This window comes from Stylophora pistillata, chromosome 9, assembly GCF_964205215.1.
Source record: "Stylophora pistillata chromosome 9, jaStyPist1.2, whole genome shotgun sequence".
In the NCBI taxonomy this organism is placed as follows: Eukaryota; Metazoa; Cnidaria; class Anthozoa; order Scleractinia; family Pocilloporidae; genus Stylophora; species Stylophora pistillata.
The window spans coordinates 21,077,701-21,101,195 of record NC_142527.1 but is presented as its reverse complement, the minus strand read 5'-3'; the positions used below and the strand labels follow the sequence as shown (position 1 = coordinate 21,101,195).

The 23,495-nt window shown below is 38.6% G+C and overlaps 1 protein-coding gene across 1 annotated transcript in view; it reads left to right on the top strand.

Moving 5' to 3' along the window:
- Positions 1-1,023: 1,023 nt before the first annotated feature.
- LOC111327355 (uncharacterized) overlaps positions 1,024-23,495 on the top strand; it is a 27,711-nt gene continuing 5,239 nt past the window's right edge. The window contains exons 1-16 of the mRNA XM_022931512.2: positions 1,024-1,139; positions 1,223-1,280; positions 2,884-3,176; positions 3,528-3,684; positions 4,625-4,735; positions 5,276-5,617; positions 5,803-8,470; positions 9,217-9,817; positions 10,404-10,742; positions 13,481-13,627; positions 14,089-14,277; positions 14,683-14,937; positions 15,398-15,967; positions 17,623-17,853; positions 18,241-19,950; positions 20,419-20,590. Coding sequence (XP_022787247.2) covers positions 1,119-1,139; positions 1,223-1,280; positions 2,884-3,176; positions 3,528-3,684; positions 4,625-4,735; positions 5,276-5,617; positions 5,803-8,470; positions 9,217-9,817; positions 10,404-10,742; positions 13,481-13,627; positions 14,089-14,277; positions 14,683-14,937; positions 15,398-15,967; positions 17,623-17,853; positions 18,241-19,950; positions 20,419-20,590 — 7,864 coding nt within the window. The 5' untranslated portion in view covers positions 1,024-1,118. The remainder of the gene's footprint in view (positions 1,140-1,222; positions 1,281-2,883; positions 3,177-3,527; positions 3,685-4,624; positions 4,736-5,275; positions 5,618-5,802; positions 8,471-9,216; positions 9,818-10,403; positions 10,743-13,480; positions 13,628-14,088; positions 14,278-14,682; positions 14,938-15,397; positions 15,968-17,622; positions 17,854-18,240; positions 19,951-20,418; positions 20,591-23,495) is intronic.

Genomic DNA, 23,495 nt, shown 5'->3' with positions numbered 1-23,495 from the left:
AATAATTTGATTTAATAAAAAGAAGTCTGAAAAGGCTAAAGTAAACTAATTATTACACGCAAATGAAGTAAATCAGATATTGGCCGTGGATGGTAACGAATTGCGAATTGATTCACAAAGGCGGTCTGCGATTAAACAAATTGTAGATTCCTAATACCGATTCGAGCCTCGTGCTTCTTCTTTTCAGTAACTTCTTTGAGAACACTGGTTAGGATTATTTACTAAATTTATCACTCCGGTTAGAAAATATATTCTTGGTTTTGTTTTTTTTTTTGTTTTTTTTTTTAGAATTTCGATATCGATAAAGAAATACCTTTTTTTTTCCCCGAAATGTCTTCCTGTTTTTGCAAGTATCGCATAACAGTGCTTTATGTTTTTCATCATTGTTCCAACATACTAAATTAAAGTTGTCTCTTAATTGCTTTGAACAATAAAGGATACGTCAGTTATTTGAGCGGTTTGAGTCCCTAATTAATTGTCATCAAGTTCATTAATTGTAATCAGCTTTACTGAGCAAGATGTTGTACTGCATATTTAGCTTCTTCTAACACAAGATAATTTCGAATTAAATACTTTTGATTGAATCCATATAAGCATCATATCAAAGATGATTAAGACCTCTCCGTATACGTAAATACCGCATGACAGACCTGAAATAATCTAACCCAAACCATTCAATTAGATGCTTTGTTATAATCTTATCATCAATTTATACGCCTTTTTAAAGAAAACTAGCTCTGATTTGATTATTCTGCTACGATGGAATAGCGACCACTTCACCTTATTATTAAGGCTCTCTTTAAGTGTTTGAAAAGAAAATGAAATCTCCCATTAAGTTTGAAACATTCCATTGCTTTTTCATGAAGATCAAGGTGACAGACATTACGTGATTAAGTAACAGTTTCCTTGCTAAGAAAGCTGCGGGGAAAATTATTAAAGATTTATGTAACCGCCCTTATAAATGTTCTCTATTGGTCGAAAACCAGCGGAATTATATCGTTGCGGATTATAAACATAGGATGCCTCAAAAAAATACGTGGTGGGAAAGAAATGTGTGTGCAATAAGGTGATCTCTTCGGCTAAAAGAATATAAGCATGGATTTTTCTCAAAACAAGATATGAATAAAATCACAATCCAGGTACGTTAAATGAACTGTGCATATACTGAAGTGATCACTACTATTTGAGAATCAAATAAACAGTCTTTGTTTTTTTTCTGCAGATATTGGCTTCGATTGCTTTTGGTATCATTCAGGTTCGAGTAGCATCAGGGACCAAAGGTAAATGACTGTCAATTCTTTTTTTTTTTCCTTCTTTCTTTCCTCTGCATATCTAGTCATATGAGCCCCCTTTGATCGCCAGATTAATTCAACTGTCAAGTATCAACTACAAAATTTTGCTTTCAGGCCAGCACGTATTTTGCGCCTTCACACAAAGGCAAGGCGAAAGAGATCACGTTTTTAGGCTTATTCCGAAGTACCTATTTCAATTAACAATTACAATAATCGTATTTCTCTTAAATAGAGCACCTTAAATCCTATTATGATGTGGTTCTAATGAAGGGACGATCAGCTGCTGATGGAAAAATACCTTCGTGGGAAAATTTGACGAGATAACGGTTTCATATCTGAGCAGAAAGTACCACCAAATTTGAATATGATGTCGGCTAACAAGATTTCAAAACTTGAATGGTTTCATCTGAGATGAATAAATGACATACTTTGAAAATCGATTGATGGACAAAACTGTTTAGTTGGCAATTCCACCATGCGATGCAAATTATGTGCTTGGAATTTTTTGAGACAGCGTTATCGATAAAAAATTATTCCTGATTTTAAAAAGAATTCTATATGTAAAGTCAAAAGAAAATTCGATGAAATAAACTCGGAATTATAGTGAAAGGAAATACTGCGTTCTCGTTTATCTGCACTGAGGTGAAAGAAGGAAATATCTTTATAATAAGGTTGTTTATCTTTATCAAGAGACAGCAGGGCTCCTTAAGTTCCATATTTGTAAACTCTGGAAACGGATTCAGGAATACTAAGTTAAGAAAATCAGAGGGTGAAGGAAAAAAAAAAGGAAAGAAAAAAATTGCAAAGTAACTATAGCAGCTCTTAAGAATCGTTTTGGATTACTTGAAATGATTGCCTTGGTCGCATCATTATGAATCATAATATTATATCAAAAATTGGGCGCCTGGAGAGGAAATGAGAGGAAAGACGGGCACTAACAGTCATCAAAGAGCCTTCGAGATTTCTTTACCACCGATGCGTGCCAATAAAAACTGGCGTGAAAATCACGTAGTTCATAATGTTCTTCTTCTTGTTCAACGAGGATTAGCCAGCTATGGTAGAGCAAGCATAGTATAACCTGAGACATCAAAATTACTACTTTAAAGAGCGAAAAGAACACCCAAATATGCTTTTATCAAATATATAGCTTATGCTTCGGACGGAAAATGTTGTTGTGTGCTTCGCGAAATTCGCACTTGTACGCGTCAATAGCAATTATTGTATTATATCGACCGTTACGTTGTTTCATTGTATTCCTATTGATGTTTTTTTTTTCCCTTTTTTACGCGTGGGAGATCATTTTAGAAAACAGTATTCCATCTTATTGAGCGCAAATGAAAGAAAGTCTCCATTGGAAATTGCACTCGTACTTTCCTACAAAAGAGCTGAAAGAAATACTTTTAACTATTGGACAGAAGGGAAATTTAATTTGGCGGTAATAGCCGCCTTGATGTTTTTGTGTCCATCTGTCCTGATATTTCTCGCTAAATATCCTCACATGTGATAAATAATGTCTGCAGCTCTTGGTTGTGTCCTGGATTTACCTAGGCCGAAAACACTGCGGATTGTTCATTTCTTATTTTTACAACAGAATGTCGTCGGCCGGTACTTTTTTCCATCAACCCAGATCAGCTTAATGCCTCTACATCCCTAAACGACTTCCCAGCTAAAGATGGTCTGATAAACGAATATGATTTTGGCTCCTGGTGTGCCGCTGTAGAGGACCAAGAACAATGGTTGGAAGTGGATCTCCAGGAAAAAAGATTTGTCATGGCTATTGGTTTACAAGGCCGATATGGACACTCATGGGTTGAAATGTTTTACGTTCAGTATAGCACCGATGGGAACAAATGGTACTGCTATGGGTCGGAAATTGGTCACAAGGTATAAACTAAGTATTACTGTTGAGTTACCTACCGTGTAAATCTCCTCACCGTTCAGGTAGGGGCCAAAAAAAGCTAGTGAGACAGCTTTCCAATCAATCGCAGTAAAGAGAATTTCGCCTCGCGAGCTATCATAAAATTAGGGTCTTAACATATGCAGCTAGTTCATGTATAAATCTCCTGGATCGTCATCAAGCGAGGGACTGAAACAGCTTGTGAATCAATTTTAGAATGAGTCGAGGTAAAGAGAGTGTTACTGCGCTGGCTAGCATAAGATAAAGCCCCAACATATGCAGCTAATTTATATAAATTATGCTTTACATAAACAATGCTTTTGCATTTTAATTTGTAGATATTTCAAGGTAACGAAAACAGCGAAACTGTGAAAATTTTTGTTCTTCATTTGGATTCGATTTTTGCAAGCTACATTCGGATTAATCCACGAACCTGGAACAACAGCATTTGTTTACGAACTGAGATCTACGGATGCCCATATAACCCAGATAAAGGTAGGGGGCCAAATATAAGGTTGACTTGGTCAGCGGGTAACGTGGAAAGAAAAAAAGAAAAAAAAAAAAAAAAAAAAAAAAGAAAAAAAGCGGAAGCTGAATCTAGCATTGAATTATTTTAAATCTAAACAATCTGTCGTCCTCGAACATTCGTCATCGGGAAATGCCAAGTAGTTATTTACTGAATGAGAGGGCCGGCGGGGCAAATGTTCGGGTTTTTGTTTTGACGTACGGTCTGACCGCGGCGAGGTCCATGTATTGTGAACGAGAAGTGTCGATAATTTCGAAAAATTTTGTTTTAACCTAAATTTGACGCGATAAATGGCGTATGCGGGACAATCACTAAAATATCCTACGATAGGAAAATTTTTCTTTAATTTTTCGAGTCAGAACAAGAGAGTCACAGTTCATCGTGAGAAACAACTTATTTTCTCATTTCTGTTTTCCTTTTAGCTCAACTTAAAAAAAATATTTTCTTCATTTTGCAACAACAAAGCTGTAGGAGCTTTTGCCGAACCGGCCCACGTCAACCCTGTTGGGAGAGACAAACACAAGAGCTCGTGCGGAAAATGTTTTTTTTTTTTTGCTTCTTTACTTTATTGTTTGTTTGTTTTCTATTTTCGTATTCATTCCGTCATCAATTCTTCTTTCCTTTGTGTTTGTTTCTTTGTTGCTTTGTTTTTTTTTTGTTATTGTTGCTGTTGTTTTAGTTTAGCTTAGTCAAGCATAAATCATGCTGTTCTTCCGATACTGCGCAATATCTGCTAGCACTCATCTAGAATGTCACAATTAATTGCCAAAACGTTAAAGGTCTTACGAGATAAAACTTGAACTAATTACCCTAACCCTTCAAATATCTTACATCATTCCTCTCAAGGACTATTTGAAAGTTAGAAAATCGAGATATTCAATTTTAAACTCCATTTAAATAATTTGATAGACTACGACACTCGTCGGCCAATGTATCAGGCCTGTGGACTGGACCATCCGACTTCTCCACCAACGACAACACCTCCTCCTCCAACTACTTCAGTAGAGCAGATTATAGGAGGTAAATGAAATGATGATTACGATATAATCTCTTTAAAAAATTAAGATAGAAAACACGATAACAGGTCAAGAATAAACCTCCATAATGGAGCCTATTTAATTAGTTTTTTTTCTACGCGGCTTTGGATACCACTAGACAACGTGCCAGTTCTCGTTAAAACTGTTATTGAAAAATGTTTCCGATTGTTTTTGATGCGAGCCTTTGCGCGCTGATATGAGCATGCGTCACACTCCTGAAATGTGTGAACGGTCGTGTGAATATTCGTTGAAAGAAGTCAACATGACGCGTCCTGTAATACAAGAGAAAAACTTTGTGCGCTCGCCTGATAGCAATGAATGACAGGAAGAGAAGACAGCTCCTCCTATGTAGCTCACATTAGCAAAGCAGGATTTTTACTTGTAGATACTTTGGGGATTTCCGAAAATGGATAAAATCTATAAATAAAAAAAAAAAAAAGATGCTTAAGAGAAATCAAAGATATATTGGAATGTCGTCCTAACCTGATCTTTTTTTTGTCTGAATTTTTTTTTCTCCTCTTAGACATACCAATCTCGCAGTTCAGTATTATCCTTCAGGATGGACACATAGTCAAGACATCTAAATTATTCCCTGTTCGTGTCGGACCACATGATGGAACTAAAGTCAAATATCGATGGGAACTTGAAAACGAAGAACTGGTTAAAACTCAGAAGGTTTTTTTCCATGTTTACAACCACCCTGGTGCTTACACCATTCACGTTACAGCATATAACAGGAACAACACGGTTAATAGTAGCACCATTGTTATTGTGCAAGATGAAATTAAAGGCCTGAAGTGCGTCCAAAGTACTGTTGCAGTTGTTCCAATGGAAGAGGCAGTAGTCGAATGGGTTATTTCTAAAGGTAAATCAGGTTTTTTTTTTTTTCATTTTTTGTAGTGAATTACGCGGGCATACTCCTTCCTTTTGTCTTTTAGTTGTTTTTGTTTTGTCTTGATTTCCATCTAAAGGTACCAACCACGCCCTTTGTGAAATGAGAAGAGTATAACATGTTATTGAACAACACTAATACTGATCTCTAACCTGCAGGAACAAATGTGACTTTTACGATTTCTCCTGGCGATGGCAGCGCTGAACACACTCTACACACATCTACTAATGGTTTTTTCAAAAACTCATTTGCTCATCGTTATACAAGTGCAGGCGTGTACATTGTCTCCATTGGAGCTAAAAACGCTGTTGAAGATACTCCGAAAATTGTAGAATGCACCGTCTCCGTAGAAGATCCGATTGATAACCTGACTTTGGAAATACCAGTAACTCGAATAAAAATTGGCTCTCAAGACCTATATATTGCAGTCGATGAGAGCATTACGGTAGTAGGAAGTCTAACTAGAGGGACTAGTGTCCTCTGCCACTATGACTTTGGGGAACAAGTTTTAACTGGAGAAGTCGACTCTTTTAGCAAAACTTATGCATACAGCAAACCAGGAATCTTCACTGTAAGTCTCAATTGCTCGAACAGTGTTAGCAGTATGTACAAAGAGTCTTTAAGGAGGATCATAGTTCAAAAAGATGAACCGATAGATGACCTGCAGGTAATGGTCCCTGCCACAGCCAAAGGGCATCAGTCTGTGATTTCACTCTTGATGACTTCCGGAACGGCTTTTGTTTGTGACTGGAACCTCGGGGACAACACAACTTTCCAGACAGATGTATCTGACATAGGTAAAAAAGTCCTACATCAATATGCTAAAGAAGGACCTTTTGACGTAATTGTTAGTTGCAAAACTCGACACGGCATTGTAAGAGCCCACATCGTTGCTTGGGTGCAAATACCTATTGCTCACTTAACTTGTAGCTCGTTACACCACTACATCATGGTATCGCAAGAGACTCTTTTTAACATTTCTGTTCATTCAGGCTCTAAAGTAACCGCTGTGGCGGAATTTGAAAATGATCAAAGACAAAGTGTCATATTTCAGGAGAGTTTCCTAAACTGGAAATCATTTATTTTGAAACATTCCTTCTCATCGAATGGGTCTTATTCCGTAATGGTAAAGGCAGCTAACCTCCTCGGAAGCCTCACCACAAATTGCACACCCATCGTTGTTGTGCAGAATCCTCTGGCTAATATAACTTTGACACCTGACAAGAACATCATTCAAGTATCAGACCTTGTTGCCTTCCGCCTTACGACAACAATTTCGAGAGACTTCCAGCCCAGCCATGCCGCTTGTTCATGGTCATTCGAAAACAATTCGTATACAACTGACATACCTTTGATATTTACGGAAGGAGAACACACCACACTTCATAGATATATGTCCCCGGGAGAATTCACAGCTAAGGTCTCCTGCTCGAATAAAGTCAGTAGAATTGAGCTCAAGACGAATGTCACGGTTCTCAAATTGATCGAGCCGGCTATGACAATTTGTCTCGATTGTGACCACTTTTCGGACCTAAAGAGGAATCCATTCATTGAATATTTCGCTCTTGGTGACACAGTGACGTTGTCGGTATCATCTCAAAGCTTCGACAGGGCGTATCACTGGAGAATTACAGAATATGGCAATCTTACGACAACCGAACATCACTTTCTTAAAGTAGTTTTAAACAAAACTGGAACATTCACGGCTAGTGTCCTTGTAGATAAATTGGTCGCCACAATGGCAGCATCAGTTAGATTCATTGTGCAAGAAAAGATTAACGGCATAATACTCCGGTCTAGTGGTTTCACTTGGCTGAGGAGTGCTACTCGCTTTGAATTCACCCTGTCAAAATTTGATGACGGAAGCTGTTTTAATCTTACCTTGAACGACTCATTAAACACAAAGAAATCCCAGTGCTCAGAGGGGAAAACAAGAAATTACTTTTTTTCGTGTAACCACACCTATCTCTTCGAGGGTAATTACACGGTTTGTCTCGTTGTTTTCAACAAGGTGTCAAAAGTAATACGTTGCTTGGGGGTTGAAGTCTCAAAACCAGTTTGTAAGATAGAAAACGTTTCGATATCGGCGAGGAAAGAAGGAACCAACGCATATCGAAATAGCTTGAAAGTTTTGAAATACAAAAGATCTGATAGCTTTGAGCTTCAAGGGATTTTTATCAACGGCTGCTTTTTACCGACTTCAAAGAATATCAAGCTTCTATGGATAATAAAGCGAAAAACATCTGAAAGCAAGGAGCCTGAGGTTGAGGGAGAAGACTCTGGTTCTGTATTAAAAATCGGTCCTCGTTCTTTGCAGTACGGTAGCTATGAATTTCAATTTGTTGTCGAGCTTGTAAGCCTAGATGTAATTAAACTCTATGGGAAAGTGGCAGAAAATTACTCGATCAATGTGCAAATCGTTCGTTCTCCGTTGGTTGGCGAAATAAGCGGAGAAAAGAAACTAAATCTGAGCACGGTAGACACCCTAAGGTTGGTTGCATCATTTCATGACCCTGATCTGCCACCAACGATGGACCAACAGGGTATGGTCTATTACTGGTATTGCAAGACACCGGTAGGTCCGCTTGCTCAGGCTGAACACTTTGTTCACTGCTATGACGATGCGTTGAAGCCTGAAAACTTCATTAGAATTCTTTCTTACGCGGAGTTCACCACAAGACTGAACAGCTACCATGAAAATAGATATTACATATTCACGGTCGTAGTTACCAAGTATGATCTCCCACCTTTGACAGACAATGTTACAGTGTTTGTTTCACCTCCACCTCCATCGCCACCCCCTCCGCCGCCAACAATGGAAATAAGGTACGTTGTTGGTAAATGTAGAGTAATATATTTCTAATTGACTACTTTGTTTCGTTATGTTATTCGTACAAGGATTGATTGATAATATTGTACAAAAGTGTTGCAATCGATAACTTACCATTTTTCGCAAAACGTAGCCTGGAAAGGTACAGGAGTAATTATAGCAGTCGCGACATATCCCTATTTTTCTAATGAATTATCGTCTGTACTAAGTGCTATTAAGAGAAAAATAGAGTCTCTCTCTCTATGTTTCGTGGTGATGTATAATATTTGTATATCGAATTCTAGCCACATCTTAGTGGCTTATTGATGGTATACGAATCATTCAGTCTGATGAACTTCTCCCTCTAACTTTTGATCTTACATGAATAGTTAACAACACTTCATCATATCATTATCTACCTCATTATTGTTGAATGTTGGAATGCATAGGGCTTCGAAGTTAATTACACCGATTTTAACCTACTTTTCCAACTTTTGGAACAATTATTGCCCTACACGTTTTTCGTATTTTGATGTATTTTGTGTCTGCTGATTTTATTCTCTCCTTATCACAGCCACCTGTGAGCTTCAAAATGCTGCAAAGATTAGGAAATTGGCTTGTCCAAATGACATTCAATAGTTTTGCTTATATTCAGTGCTCATGCAGTTTTTTTGTCGTAGAGAATGGGTAGCCCTAAAAATTTATTATAGGTATTTTGTTTTAAGTACATGTAACTACTGTTTTGTTTTTCTTAATTTATCAGCTGCCTATATAGCGATTGTCCGCGTAAAGTTTCCCCGTCAGTGAATCTCAGACTTAAGGCTGTTTGTGTACACGGATGTGGAGTCTCCAATCTGTTTTATCGATGGCAGTTTTTCATTAAAATGGAAACTGAATTTAAATCGCTGGAGTTTCCAAGCGAGTTAAACGTAGAAACCGATGACGATGACTTCATTGTCCACTCTTACATTTTTGAAAATATTCTGGGCCAGGGAGGTGAGGGTCTTGTTCAAGTTGAAGTTTGGAGAGACGGCGGTCAAAGGGGCTTTTCCAACAAGACTATAACAGTTAATGAGCCGCCAATACCAGGCAACTGTTCGTGTATTCCGTCGCTGGGTGAGGGCTACAAAACAAACTTTCAGGTCGTATGTGATAGCTGGATTGATCCAGACAAACCACTCCGATATAGCTTTAGTTATGGCGATGGCAAGACAGTTTTGACTTCCACAGAAAACCCTAGCTCCTCAAAACCTTTTAAGATTTATAAACAGCCAACAGATGGTGATAATTCAATTCTCGTAAGAATTACAGTATCAGTTGAAGATTCACTCGGAATGAGGTCTACCATGTCTGTCTTAGCAGAGGTAAGATAGTGTAATTTTTAAGTTTTAGGTAAATTTTACTTAGTCGTAAATTTTGTTTTATTTTTTTCATTGCCATATTTGACCCAGCTACTGAAAAATATTGAGTTAGAGACATAACTTTTGCAGCTAACTGACGCATCTTGTTATATGGCATGGCAGTCACCAGTTAATCCAGGCGTTCTATTTGGTTCTTACTTTCGTCGGGATTTTGCCATCCGGACCTTTTCCACGGAAAAGGTCATCAGCCGAGTATTTTTGTTGTCGAAAGCCGGTAAATTGAAAATAAACAAGTTTTGGTCCGAGTGCCATATAACAGACTACTTGCTAATCTCGCTTGCCGTGCTACCACGCGTACAACCCCGGACCAATATTCCTCAGTGTGGCTGGCTATCGCACTCGGTTAACAAGGAGTTGATAATCAGTTTATACCCACTAATTAGGGGTTCTATATTTATTGACTGATTAGTTTGCTGGTTGTTTAATTATACCTATTTAGTCTACAGCTGTGCTCATATAATCAACACATCTGATCAGATTTTCAAGACATATTTTATGCGTTTATTTATTCATTAATTTTTGCACTTAGGTAAAAAAGGCAGAGAAGGCAGCAGTAGATCTGGGAAGTCTAATAAATAACATAGATTCTGAAAGTACACCTATAAACAATGAGGAGCAAGCTGGAGAGGAATTACAAGTCTTGGGAGACACTTTAGCGCAGCTCCAGCTCTCCAGTCAGCAGAATTCTGTTTCAAAAACCGCGGTGTCAAATGCAGTGACAACAAGTAGACCAACAGTCAACCAAAATGGAGACAAGGAAGACGAGCAGCAGAATGATAAAGGAATGGAGGCAGGAGACCAATCTCAAGAAGTTATAGCCACCACCCCACGGCCAACAATGTCACCAGAACAGATACAATACGCCACAGTAAGCTCTATCGAATATGTTGTTGTCATGGCCTCTGTTTGCTAATCAACCGCATGTGCTCGCTGATGGTCGATTTTTTTTCCTGAATAGGGAGCTGCGCCGGTAAAGAGTGCGCTAAAGTTCCAGGTTCGATCTCTGGCTGGGTCGTTGCGTTATGACCTTAGGCAAGACACTCCCGCACTCTTTTAGCCTTTGTGCATTCAAGATCTAGAGTTTTCGAGATCGAGTAGCATTTACTTTAAAATTGGAGCCTACCTAAATATCCAAGGTCTTTAGGTTACTTCCTACCTTCGCGGATGTCCTTCGGGAAAAAACTCGTACGCGCGCTAGTTTGAAGAAAACCCTAACAAACTATACATTACTAACAAAGCTTAATAAATGCAGTTTACAATAAAAATATAATTTAGGCGATTTTTTCATTTAGGAAGTGCCATGAGCCGATACGGTGTGAAACGACCAAGGGTCTTTCTATTGAATTTATCGGGTATCGGATCCCGCGGCACGAGAAAAATGGCTGCACAGTCTCATTCACAAGGCATAAATCAAGAAAAGCGTATCAGGCTTTTCCGATATTCTGATTGGTTGTCTAGATATTCGCATCTGAAGTTAGAGTAGCGAAAGATATGCGAAGCGTGTTGCGTAAATGGACACTACGTAAAAAAATATTTCAAGTATCAAAATATCCTGAGACTCTTTTGTTCGTAATCATCCCAGGAATGTGTTGGCGAAATTTTACGAAAATCGGTCAAATCTACATACCCTATAAATTCGCTCAAAGTGCATGTATTCCTCTCAAAATCAAATGCGAGATTTTAGCTCCTAAAGGTTTGTAAACAACTAGCGCCACTCCAGGAGATTATCTTGCCTCTTGAAACCACAAACCAATGAGAAGACGAGGCCTCGTAGCGTCAATGACAATGGATCAAGGTTTTCCCGGGAAAAGTATCGCGTAGCAGTCACGTTTTTTTTATCTCACTCTGTTAATCGTTTAGTACTGGACGAAGTCGGCGAAGGAAAAACCCGCGGAAGAAAGGGTAAATCTGTCGCATTATTCTTTTTCTCCATCGGTTTCGTCAGATTCCGACGAAGAATCGTGTTTACAACCTGTGGTGTTTACAACTTTTCGCTCCGACGAAGGGCTAACGCTCGAAACGTCAGCTTTTATAATCGTAACGGCGGCCAATTTACCATTTCAACTTTGTTGATATATTCAAATTATTTTACAAACTGTGGTGTTGACTTTAATTTTTAAGCTGCTTGCCCCAAGGATAATCGAATGCTGCCGATCTTCAGCGGATGCCGAGCTTGTCGAAGGCTCCTGACCAAACCAAGAGCTTTTGTCGCTTTCAGCAAGGACTGTTTTTTTTTTTTTTTTTTTTTTTTTCCGACAAAATGCTGCCATTTCTCTCTTCTTTGGGCCTGTTTTTTTTTCTTTTTCTTTACCCAAGGACTCCTGTCTAATTTTGAGTTATGTTTTTTATCCATGAGAAAAGACTTTCCACGAGTAGATAACTTCCACGTGTGAATTTTTTCAAGTGCGCGATGTAAACAAAATATGCAAATGACATGAAATTGCCGCGAATATTTCCCAGGGGGGTTTGCCCATTTACGAGATTATGACACCTTCCTGATTTATTAACTTTTATTATCCAACTACACCTAGACGAGTACAAATAACGCCATAGACGAATACAAATATCACGTGGTATTTGTACTCGTCTATTGTAGTACCAGTTAAACAGGTTTTCTCGCATCGCGCAGAAGAATTGGATTGTAGTTACGAAAAAAACAAAACAAAACAAATGGCGGACAATTTGAATCATATTTCCGACGACGAAGAGTCAGAATGGCTGGCAAATATAGATCCAAGTTCATTAGATGAATCGAACGAAGAAAAACAGCTTGACGACCTGAAAATTTCCTCATTTAATTAGGAAAATAGAAACAGCAGCACAACAACGCGCCAATTCCGTCCCGCTTCGCATACTTCTGTCACGCACTCCCCGTAAATAAACATCCGCGAAATTCGCTCGCACTGAAATAACAGTTTGGCGTGTTGGATAATAAATAACTTATTACACGTTTTGTTGTGTAGTATCGCTAAGTATTTTTACTCGTTATTTGTAAATTGACTCCGCCTACAGGCTCGTCAAAATACGGCACAACTCGAAAAGATACTCAGCGATACTACACAACAAAAGTCTAATAAGATATATTTATTTGAAAATACGTTTTTGTAAATAATTCGGACGCTTTTTGAGATTTTAATTTTTTTTTCGTAAACGTAAGTTAAAATGTGTAACTTGAATCTAGTCCAAAAAAAAATCGACTTTTTCGGCCTCTCAAGGTAGGAAGTAACCTTAATTCGGAAAAAAAAAAAAAAAAAAAAAAGTTGCGCTTCATCGAGGTAAAATACAATAATATTTAAGTCTTATCGTTTGTCTCTATGAGGTGAGTTGCGATGTTTTGACTGCATACCGCTAGTTTTCATCGGGCGATAAGATCAACCTTATCACCTGATAAAGACTAGCAGTATGCAGTTGAAACGTCGCCATTCACATCATAAGTGACCACATCGTGAATTAAACGATGAGACACTATTCTGATTGGATCCAAGGTCCTTTTCAAAATATGCAGAAGGCCGATCTATATTTTTATTTTATTAACCCATGTATTTGGCTAATCTAGTGTGATTCTGCTACTGTTTCAAAAATTTTGATTTACTATCTTTATTCCAGATCATCGAGAAGAGTATATCGAAGTTATCCCTTGTCGCAAGCATTGTGGCCAAAAGCAATAAAACAACTGTTAGTGATTTTCTTGTTCTGAGTGATACCCTTGAGACAGCCACAGCCAATACAGATATGCTGACGTTAACTGCACGGGTAAAATACAAATTTAGCTTTTAATTATCAAGATATCTGTTACTGTACCTAGCTGCTTTTGAAGCTTAAAGTTACCCCTTTTATGTATTTGGAGCAGGTTGGTTAATTACTTATTATTATTTATTATTATTTAGCTTCGCCTAATTACTTCATGAAAACGTTAACATAACTCCTGACCAGCTGCAAAATTGTGGGTGCTATTTTTGGCGATTGACCAGAGAGTGGTATCAGCCTGATAAAAGACATAAACAGTTTTTGACATCGAATAGTCATGCCTAAATTCATCTTGAAGACAGGCAGCCTGGCTGCTTTCTTATTCCTCCCACCACAAAAGGGAGAGATGGATTACCGATCGCTCGTGTACTTATTTTCGCGCACTTTTTATTTAAGAAAATTGTGCAATTTTTATTTTTACTTTAAGGAATAGATTTTGAGTTAACACTTCTTTTTCTCTATCCTAGGACGACAGTGCGAGATTGCTGAGCGAGATAACAAAAGCTGTCTTAAATAGACCTGATGCACCATTGTCCTTCCTTGAGCGGATGGCAGCAACAATTATGAGAAGCGCAGTGAACATGCTTAGAAGCTTAGCAAGGGGCCCTTCCATAAGTCGTGATGGTACAATACATGATTGCGATGATTTAGTAAAGGTAAGGAACATATGTAATTGGTTTACAATCCAAGCAGGTTTCTTTTGATTTCTTTGCAATCAGCATTTCTTTAAACTATGATAAATGTTGAGCTCCTGAAATAAAACAATTTATCCTTTGCTCTTCACATTCAAAATTGATTAAACTGAAATAATTTCAAAAATAGATTCTACAGTGACGATTAAGGCTGTTGATGCCTTTTTTTTTTCATGTTTTTAATTGTGTGTTTGTTTGTTTGTTTGTTTTTTTTTTCTTGTTTCTCTATGTCTGCTTATTTTCTTTCGTTGGCTAGCCTTCTACTAAAAAAAAAAAAAAAAATTTAAACCTGTTACAGCTAACTTTTCTATAGGTTTTCTTGCTTGCAAAGTGTGTAAAATATATCTCAAAAATGTTTTCTCCTTAAAGGAAAGGAGCAGAAATGCTTCCAAAGAAATCCTGAAAGCGATAAACAACATGTGCGAAGCTATCTTAAAGAGCAAAACTCCTGGCGATGGATACACAGTGATTAACACCACAGCAATAGAAGCGAAACTTCAAAAGACACTCGTGAGTTTCATCAATAACCTTACGATCGTCCAGGACCTTGGAAAGTTCACACTACCAAAAGAAGAATTGTTTCCAGATACGAATCATACGCGTGAGAACACGTTAGGCCTTCAGGTATGCCATATTACCAGGCAATGTACGATTTTGTTTGAATCAACATTTAGAACGAAATTAGATTAACACCAGTACGCGATGAACTTCAAAAAAATTGTTTCTTCTCGTTTTCCTTTCGATTTCAATGCTATAGCCGTCATGATGCTTGAACTTCATAAACACATTTTACTTGTTTTCTTATCTTAATGACGAATTCTCGTTTAAAACGTTTGCTGTTACCGCATGATCTCTCAAAGTGTGTTCTTAGCAAATTTTGAATAATCTGCAAGACTGTCTCTGTCGTTTGAGAAGAGTGTTGCTTTCCTGCACCCGAAATTGTCTGGGTTCACAGTGTGCGAAATTCCCGGACGCGTTCATTTGATTATCAAACAATCTAATGTGTCAACTGAGTTGAAAATGTGAATTGGCCACCGTAAAGAGTTTCTTTAGAAATTAACCCCCTTTATTCATTTGATTACAGATGGTTTCTTTCGTGGATAATCCTTACCAAAACTGCGACAACGATAACATCACTTCTTCGGTGGTCGCTTTAGAACTGAAAGAAACCAATGGAAGCAACTTGTTAGTCAGTGGTCTAAAGAATGAAATTGATATTCGAATCCATCACAAATGGCGTGGTTTTGATAGCGATCGAGAAGCCTTTGTTCTTCAACTGGATGAAGATTCATCCAATTTCCACACTTTCAACTACAGCTTTCCCCTAGCTGCAGTAGCAGTAGAGTTTTTGTCCAGTAGTAAAAATGTGTCTAGTTGGGAAATCATGATAACACCTGGTAGAAGGCCAACAGCTGAGATTAATCTGGTCTCGTGGTCTTTCAAAGATAAGGGGAGAACGTTTTTCCTTTTGGAGTCTAGTTCCTTCACAGAAATGGGAAAATACTTCGTGAGAGTAAAAGCAACACCTAGAACTCTAATGTCTCCCGCACAAAAGAATGTCAGTGTCAATGTCTCGTACAGTCTTAAGATATCTGTTCTAAAATGCCTTTACTGGGATAATAACATACAAGGCTGGAATCATGATGGATGTAGGGTGAGTGTGATTTGCTGATCAAAATGTCAGTTTGAAATACCAAACTTCCTAATGTTTTAAAATCATCCGTTTTCCAATTATTTGATAGATAATTGTGGCTCACAACTGCCGAACTTGGCATGCAAATCACTCCCGAATAAAAACATGACAGCTTCTTATTCTTTACTGCAACAATTACAACTCCTCTTTCCATTTTTTTTAAATTCATTGAAAATGTACTTCTGCCAACTCAGTCATAACAGTATTTTTTTACATACCATTTATAAGCCCTCAAAACGTCGAGAAGTGCAATTACCCTTCCCTCCCTCCTAAGAAATAAGGAAAGCTCTGTCCTTAGTATCAGTAACTTTCTACAGTATGTACAGTTGGACCCCGATAATTCGAAGTCTCAAGGGAAAAGCAAAATAGTTCGAATTATCGGGGGTTCGAATTATAGGGGTCAAAAATAAATATGCAATGTTTACCCCTGCATAACCGCACAAGCTCCAGCACATAAATACATGCCAATTAGCACCTCGGTAAAAAGCCTAAATTGAAAAACGATACCGACAAAGTGATCCACTTCCGCTAAAAGTGTGATTTAGCGTGTATTGTTTACTCATATCGCTTCCTTGTCATTAGACGCATGCACTCAACTGCTAGATACCGGCTTTGAATTTATTAAATCAAGCTCTGCTTAAATAATGGTTTGCCCAAGGAATGATGCTTCGCTTCAGATTAACTCCTACATAAAGGTATATCACGACTACCAGGAAATCTGGAAACCAAAAGTGAATGAAAAACTTTCAACCAGAAGAGAGGCCCATAACCCAGTGGACAAATATGCTGTATGTGTGTTGCAAGATCAAGAAACCATTGTTGGACATCTGAAGAAGGGAAAGAGTGGACGACTCGCTAAGACAATCTTTTATTTTCTGAGAGTGGATAATAGAAATTCATGCACTGTTATTGTGACAGGCATGCCTGTTAATCTTGGCGACGGTGAAGGGATGCAATTGCCATGCAAACTTTTGTTTGAAGGAGAGAAGAAATACGTTAGTATTCTTGAAAGAGAGTTCACAAAGCTGAAAGACTAAACTTGGATTTTTCGTCAACTCTTTAGGCACATGGATTTTCATCACGTCGACATGTTAATAACTTTTATAAAGCACCGCACATACAGTAAAGGGATTAATGCACAGAGAACTGTTTTACACAATTATAAAGGGATTAACGAGCTGTGAAATGTTCGAAACTGTTATTACATAAATATATATTCTAATTTCCGACAGCGTCTGTTCTTTTTCGTTCAGCTGGTAACTTAACTTCGAATTATCGGGATAAAATCCGACCTAAGGAAACAGAAATTACTTCGAATTAGCGGGGATTTCGAATTATCCGAGGTAAAATGACTGAGTAAAGTGGGGCAAAACCAAGGGAAATGAATTTTACTTCGAATTATCCGAGTTCAAATTATCGGGGTCGAACTGTACACGCATTCCATGATGTGCTATTTCAAGACGTCTTGTTCCAAATGCTGGTTTTCGGTGTGGTTCTGTCCATCTTAGACGTCTATGTACCACTGTGAAACAATGATTAGCTTGAAGGGAAATAAACAAGCTCATAGCTTTCCTCGAGTCTCGTTAATACAAATTGGCTATCGTTTTACCTTTTAGGTTGGGCCAGAAACCAGGTCAAGAGAAATTCAGTGCCTCTGTAACCATCTCACGTCGTTTGCAGCTCAAGTGGTAGTAGAACCAAATTTCATTGAATTTGAAATAGCCTTGAAAGGATTTGTTGAGCTCACTGAGAACCATTTGGTTTTCAGTGTGGTTCTGTCCATCTTAGGCGTCTATATACTGCTGTTGATTTGGGCAAGGAGACGCGATATTCGGAATAAAAAGAAGGTACATGATAACTTTGGCTTACTAATCCCAATCGCTAAGCGTTGTTCCTTTCCTTCGCTTTTTAGTATTCCTTCCCAATGGCTTTTTGTTTTTGGTTATTCTTTGCGTCGAGTTTTTATTTCAATTATAAACCTGACTATCTTCACCACCTGAGAACTTTCAAGTAAAAATTGCAGATTTTTGTCAATCTTAGTAGATGGCCGTTGATTAAGAAAATCGACTAAATGAACTGATGAAGTCGTATGTATTTTAATTGATTTAAGTGTCAACTTTTAATTTACTTGTTTCTGCATGACTTTGATTCGTTTTACTAAGTATTCTAATTTTGAGAAACTCTATTGGAAGATATGATGTGATTTCTTGTAATTTTTTTTTTCTTTTTTTCAGGCGGAGACTATTCCTTTGGCCGATAACGACCTATCAGATCGCTACAAATACGAAATTCTGGTTTTAACCGGTATGAAGAAGGAAGCTGGAACCACTGCCGACGTCTTTTGCAATTTAATTGGACTTGACGCTGAAAGTGGTCCACGCCAACTTAAAGACTCTAATCAAACACGTTTCCAGCGATCAGGAATGGACTCTTTTCATCTTACTACTCCTGAACATTTGGGAGACCTAATTAAAGTAACGATTTGGCATAACAATTCTGGGTGCAGCCCATCGTGGTATCTAAAGCAAATAATAGTGCGTGATCTGAAGACCGATGGTGTGTTTGTTTTTATGTGCAATCGTTGGCTCGCCGTCGAATTTGACGATGGGGAAGTCCTTCGAACTTTACTATCCGCAAAGCAAGATGAACTTAGATCTTTTAATCATTTGTTCCATAACGTTACGCAAAGTAATATCAAAGATAATCACTTATGGTTTTCTGTGTTTCTGAGACCGCAACTGAGCACCTTCACTACTGTTCAGCGCCTATCGTGTTGTTTGGCTCTTCTCTACTGCACCATGCTAACCAATGCTATGTTCTACCAACTTGGTGAGGAGTTAAACCCCTCGAATACACTTCAGCTAGGACCCATTACCCTCTCTCTGCAACAACTTTACATCGGAATGATTAGCGGCCTCATAATATTTCCGATAAATATTGCTATTGTAAGCATCTTTAGAAACATAGAACCAACAGTTTTAAAAGGAACGAAGGGAAAGACATCAAAAGGACAAAATACTAAAAGAAAAAAACGTGCACAGCGATATCAGGGTGATTTTAATAAAGACATAGTTGAGTGGTATCGAAGCCAGGACGCAGAAGAAGAAGCGAATGGTGAGGGCTCCGAATCGATTACTGTGGGGTTGCCACCTGTCGAGACGGTCGATACCGGGGCAAAGACTGCAGCCTGGTTAAATAGGAATGTCAACAGTTGTGACAGTCAGAGCTCCCTTGCTGTATTGGAGGAGGCCGATTGGCTAGAGAATGATGCGAGTTTTGAAGCATCTGAAGACTGCGATTTTCAAGTACAGTTCAATGAGAAGCCTGGAGGATCACTTAAAAGAAAGAAGTCACGAAAACTGCCTCACTGGTGTGCGTGCATTGCATGGTTTGGAGTTTTCGCCGTATCATTTGCATCTGCTTTCTTCGTTGTATTTTATGGTTTTCAGTTTGGCCGAGAGAAATCAGCGCAGTGGCTTGCCTCCCTGCTGGTTTCTCTGTTCCAGGACATCTTTATAAGCCAGCCGATCAAAGTTTTATTCGTCGCTTTAATTATAGCCCTTCTTATAAAAAAACCCATAGAAACAACAGAGAAATATAGACAAGATGGCGATGACATAGATGAGGACGAAGATGAACTGGGTATTGATAACTTTGAGGAAGGACCGCCTGAATATAAAAAGTTTATGTTCAGTAGGTATGATCATCAAAGGTCCATATCTTTGGAACCACCGAACGTTGATGAGCTTAACAACGCCAGGGAACAGAAGAAAAGAGAAATAAGAATGTTTCAATTATCGAGGGAAATAATTCTTTACGTCCTCTTTTTGCTTGCCTTGTTTTCGATTAGTTTCGGTCAACGTGATCCTAAAGCTTTTCTCATTGCCAAGCTAATCGAGGATACATATCTAGGAGGAGTATACACGGGCCAGCAACTGTACGAGGTAAGGGGGAGGATGGGGGGAATGAATTGTTGGCATTGCTATTTAACCTGTAGGATATATTATCGAACCTAGTGGGCTAGTGCCTACTTTGTATTTATATAGATTAAAAGGCGCTTTGAGAGGGGTCCACCTCACCCTGGAATGCAGTCAATCGGTCGAAAAAGCTGTAATGGTCTTATTGACCAGACTCATAGGTTTCTAGGTGTGCAACTGCAACTGCAGCACTCCAATAGTAGCTATCCACATTTGCTGGGACTTGTTACAATCCTGTGTGCTACAAAGTTTTCGAAAACATGTACTCTTATTCGAATGAGATCTATTAGGGTTTATAAGGAGAAATATCTAGTAGAGGTATTTTGCCATTTGGTCTCCAAATGCTCATATTAGTTTTTTTCATGATTTTCAATCTGGTGAATGATACAATAAGTGACGTCCATTGAAGAAACTAATCCACTATTCCTGTTTCAGACCGATGGAATTGATAACTATTGGACATGGCTAGAAGGCACAGTCCTACCAAGCATTTCTTCATCAAACAGAGATTGGGCGGCAGGCTGCCATCCTTTGCAGGAATATACAATCGACTGCAATTCGCGCCTTGTTGGTGGAGCAAGAGTTCGACAGCTCAGAATTTCTGAAGGTATTTTTATCAATGAGGTACCAACACAGAGTCAAAGTAAGAATGCTCGTAAGACATATAAATATCTTTTACGGGCTTCGGACAGCAACATGCACAGTTATGAGGCGAGTAGCCACCATAATCATTATACAGTTATATATATATATATATAACTGCAGACAGTACTGTTTCGGCCTTCTGGGCCTCATCAGTGCAGTGCTAATGCTAGGATGGGGGAGAACCGAGACGGTCACCCCAAACGACCCAACCTTTGTGGTATCGTCTAAGCCATGCCAGAGTGCTCAAACTAGAGTAAACCAGCGAGCATGCGCAATTGCAACGGCAATGACTCATCCTAGATAGAGTGCTCAATTTGGACATGAAAGCAAAGCTTTGTATGCCAAAGAGCTATATATATATATAACATTATACAATTATATATATATATATATATGAGATACAATGCATCATATGTATATATTTAACAATTATTCCACGAGCGCGCGTTGGATATGAGATGATAGATAGCCAACGAGGCGCGTAGCGCCGAGTTGGCTATAATCATCTCATATCCAACAAGCGCGAGTGGAATAATTGTTTTATTAAAAACGTTAAATTAAATTATTAAATTTTATTAAATTTTTAGCTCCCTTTTAATTTTAAGCTGACACGTACGCTTGCCATATTTGTAGATTATGGTATATTGGCTGATATACCATAATGGCTAAGCCAATAAAAAGTCGTGAATTGCATTATCCAATGATCTAGTTTTTAATAAATATATATATACATATGATGAGATACATATATATATATTTATATAACTGCAGACAGGGTGCACACTGTTTCGACCTATGTGGGTCTCGTCAGTGCAGATATATATATAGTAGCAAATGCACTACTCAAGTGACGCACATATGGATTTTAATACAGCCTGTATATATATAAGCGAAATAGGCAACGTAGGATCCATGACAGTGCTCGACAATGAAGGAGCGATTACAGTAGCAAATGGACTACTCAAGTTACGCACATATGGATTTTAATACAGCCTGTTTCGTAGACCAACAAAAGTTGATCCACTAATCAGTTAAACTCCATACACACTGAGGCATCGTGACGAGAAAATTTCATTACTTGCGGCAAACAAGAAAATCATCAACTTTCTCGATGTAACGCTTGACCTGATAACCGGCAGATTCGGACCCTATTCCAAACCAGCAACCACCCATCTATACGTACACAGCAGGTCTAACCACCCACCTTGCATACTACGAAACATCCCCGAGGCAGTTAATAAAAGACTTTCTGAAATCTCTTGTGACGAAGACATGTTTAACAAAGCCGCACCTCCCTACCAAGACGCGTTACACAAGATTGGCTACACATACAAGCTGCACTTCACTGAAACGGAACCGCACCGACCGCAATACCAAACCAAAAGGCGAAGAAACATCATTTGGTTTAATCCACCATTTAACAGAAACGCCCAGACCAACATTGGCAGAGCGTTTATTAACCTTATTGTCAAGTGCTTTACAGTCACCCACAAACTGAGGAAAATTTACAATAGAAACACCATTAAACTGAGCTACTCATGCACACCAAATATGAAACAGATCATAGACGGGCATAACAAAGCCACAATCAGGAACGCAAAAATGTCCGAAGATAGCCGCCCCCGAAGATTGTGCAACTGCAGGAACGAAAACGAATGCCTCTAGGAGGGGAATGTTTGCAAAGCGAGGTCGTCTACCAAGCCACAGTCGCTACTAGGGAAGAAACTGAAACGTACGTTGACCTCACAGCGACAGATTTTAAGACTAGATGGCGCAACCACCAAATGTCGTTCAACCACGAGAGAAGGCGAGATGACACAGAGCTGGGCAAGTAGCTGTGGAAACTAAAGGAGAAGAGGGAAGACTATTCGATTTCATGGAAGATTATTGCTAGGGCTAGAGCATATTCCAATGCCACAAAACGTTGCAATTTATGCCTCACTGAGAAATTTTTTATCTTGTCTTATCCACATGAAGCCTCTTTAAACAAGCGAAGTGAAATAATATCCAATTGTAGACACTGGCGAAAATATATTCTCAACTATTCTTAACGCTATTATCGGCGCGCGCACGGTTTTCAAGATTTTAATTTTTTAAACAATATCAAGTGATCACGTTGCTGAGTTAGAGTTAACCGTCACGATGCCTCAGTGTGTATGGAGTTTAACTGATGAGTGGATCAACTTTTGTTGGTCTACGAAACAGGCTGTATTAAAATCCATATGTGCGTCACTTGAGTAGTCCATTTGCTACTGTCTTGCTACTATCTTGATTAAGATTTATACAGTTATAGGATTATACAGTTATAAGATTATACAGTTATATATATATATATATATATATATATATATATATATATATATAACTGCAGACAGTACCGTTTCGGCCTTCTTGGCCTCATCAGTGCCACATTTGTGGTATCGTCTAAGCCATGCCAGAGTGCTCAGACTAGGGAAGCCTAGTGAGCTATGCGCAATGCTAGCGGCAATGATTCATCCCACAGTGCTCAGTTTGTACATGAAAGCAGAGCTCTGTATGCCAAAGAGCTATATGTAACTGCAGTAAGTACCGTTTCGGCCTTCTGGGCCTCATAGACGATACCACAAATGTGGGATCGTTCGGGGTAACCATTTCGGTTCTCCCCCATCCTAGCAGTAGCACTACATTGTAGTATCCTCTATGTATATACATAGAGGACATTACATGGCCGCGCGGGAATACGAATTTTATCGTCGAGTGCTGAAAGTATCTCTCACGAGTGAGAGATACTTTCAGCACGAGATGATAAAATTCGTATCCCCAAGCGGCCATGTAATGTTCTGTTTATTACATAGATACTGATGAAATTTCCACATAAAAGACAATTT